General features: G+C 45.8%; 1 protein-coding gene across 1 annotated transcript in view; it reads left to right on the top strand.

Annotated features, from left to right (window-relative positions):
* HOXD11 (homeobox D11) overlaps positions 1–666 on the top strand; it is a 17,165-nt gene extending 16,499 nt beyond the window's left edge. The window contains exon 4 of the mRNA XM_010569346.1: positions 425–666. Coding sequence (XP_010567648.1) covers positions 425–666 — 242 coding nt within the window. The remainder of the gene's footprint in view (positions 1–424) is intronic.
* Positions 667–1,632: the final 966 nt, after the last annotated feature.

The following is a 1,632-nucleotide window of genomic DNA, read 5'->3' as shown; positions in this document are numbered from 1 at the left end:
TAAAGAAAAAAAAAAAAAAAAAAAAAAAAAAAAGGGGGGGGGGGAGCAGAGAGAGGGGCAGAGAGAGAGGGAGAGAAAGAAAGAAAGAAGGAGAGAAAGAAAGAAAGAAAGAAAGAAATTGCCCCTTTGATTTATTGCCGAAACCTGTAAGGCTCGAATGTGCAAAACTGATAGTTTTACTAACCTATAAAAACGTCTAGACGCCTACCCCAGCGCAAGCAGCAACAAGCACCCATAAAAGACTCCACATAACCACCTACCATCAAGACATCATTTGTACAGTAAACAGACTGGGGCATTAAGGCTTTTATGATAATTCCTCCAAAGTTGTGAAAACAGTCCATCCTTCGTTAAATTAATTTAACGACCTTTCTCTCCCCCCCCCCCCCCGCCCCCCGTTCCCTATATACCTCCCTTCTTCCAGATAACCCTGCAGCAAACTGGATCCACGCTCGTTCAACGAGGAAAAAGCGTTGTCCCTACACAAAGTATCAAACTCTGGAACTGGAAAAGGAATTTCTCTTTAACATGTACCTCACCCGAGACCGCCGTTACGAAGTAGCTAGGATTTTAAATCTCACAGAGAGACAGGTCAAAATCTGGTTTCAGAACAGAAGAATGAAAATGAAAAAGATGAACAAGGAGAAAGGCAATAAAGGAGACTAACGCTGGGGTAGAAACGCAGTTGGGGAATATAGCTTTAGTTTTGAGTTTGGGGCTTGGGGTCTTGTTTTGGGGTTTTGTTGTGGGGGGTTGGGTTGTGGGGTTTTTTTTGGTTGATTGGTTTGGTTTTACTCTTCCTCTGCCCTCTCAGCCCCCCCATACGTTTCTCCTCCTCCCGCGCCCCCCACCCCAGGAACTTTAAATCAATCTGGTCTTTTTTTTTTTTTTTTTTTTTTTTTTTTTTTTTTTTTTTTTTTAGATAGAAGTGAAACGTGGTCTATGTCAGGTATTTTGGGAAATTTTGTCTTGCTCGCCAACGTGTTTTGCAGAGTCGCTTCATCCCCCCCTCCTCCTTCCCAGACCGTTTGGTTGGTGATATTGTGAGTGCACGTTAGCTTTGGGAACTCTATCTGATGTTAAATGTTTGACATGTTTCTTAAAAGTGAGGTAGTCTAGATAGTTACTTTGCCAAAATAAAGGTAAGGAAATTAATTATAATTACGATAATAAAATATATATTAAATTGCAGTCGCTTAAATCAATGGGGGTGCTGTGTTGTCCACGATTTACTTAAGAGGAAACCTTACCCAAACCCTCTGCTTTCTAGGTCTGAATTTCGCTCCTTCGCAATAGATGCCACAGCGAGGCCACGAGCTTCCCCCCCCCCCCTTTAGTGCACTATTAGGAGGTTGTCTCATCCTTGAAGCCGTTCGCAATAGGCCTAACGTCTCCCGGTCCCCCGGCTAGCTGGCGTCCCTGCCCCCGGTGACTGTTGTATTAATTAACCACCCCGTGTCTCGAACTACGGACCTGTTGTAATTGTTGTCAGTTATTACACAATAAAGTCTGCCGTGACCGAACGACAGCGCTGCGGTGAGAGGAGAAATCTGTGCGCCCCTCGCGATGCCCTCCGCGCCGCCGACCCCGCCGCGCAGTCCCCGCGGAGCCTCCGCGGAGCCCCCGCGGAGC

Source organism: Haliaeetus leucocephalus, unplaced genomic scaffold (assembly GCF_000737465.1).
Source record: "Haliaeetus leucocephalus isolate CR32 unplaced genomic scaffold, Haliaeetus_leucocephalus-4.0 Scaffold1, whole genome shotgun sequence".
Taxonomy (NCBI): Eukaryota; Metazoa; Chordata; class Aves; order Accipitriformes; family Accipitridae; genus Haliaeetus; species Haliaeetus leucocephalus.
This window is presented reverse-complemented; position numbering and strand designations above follow the sequence as displayed.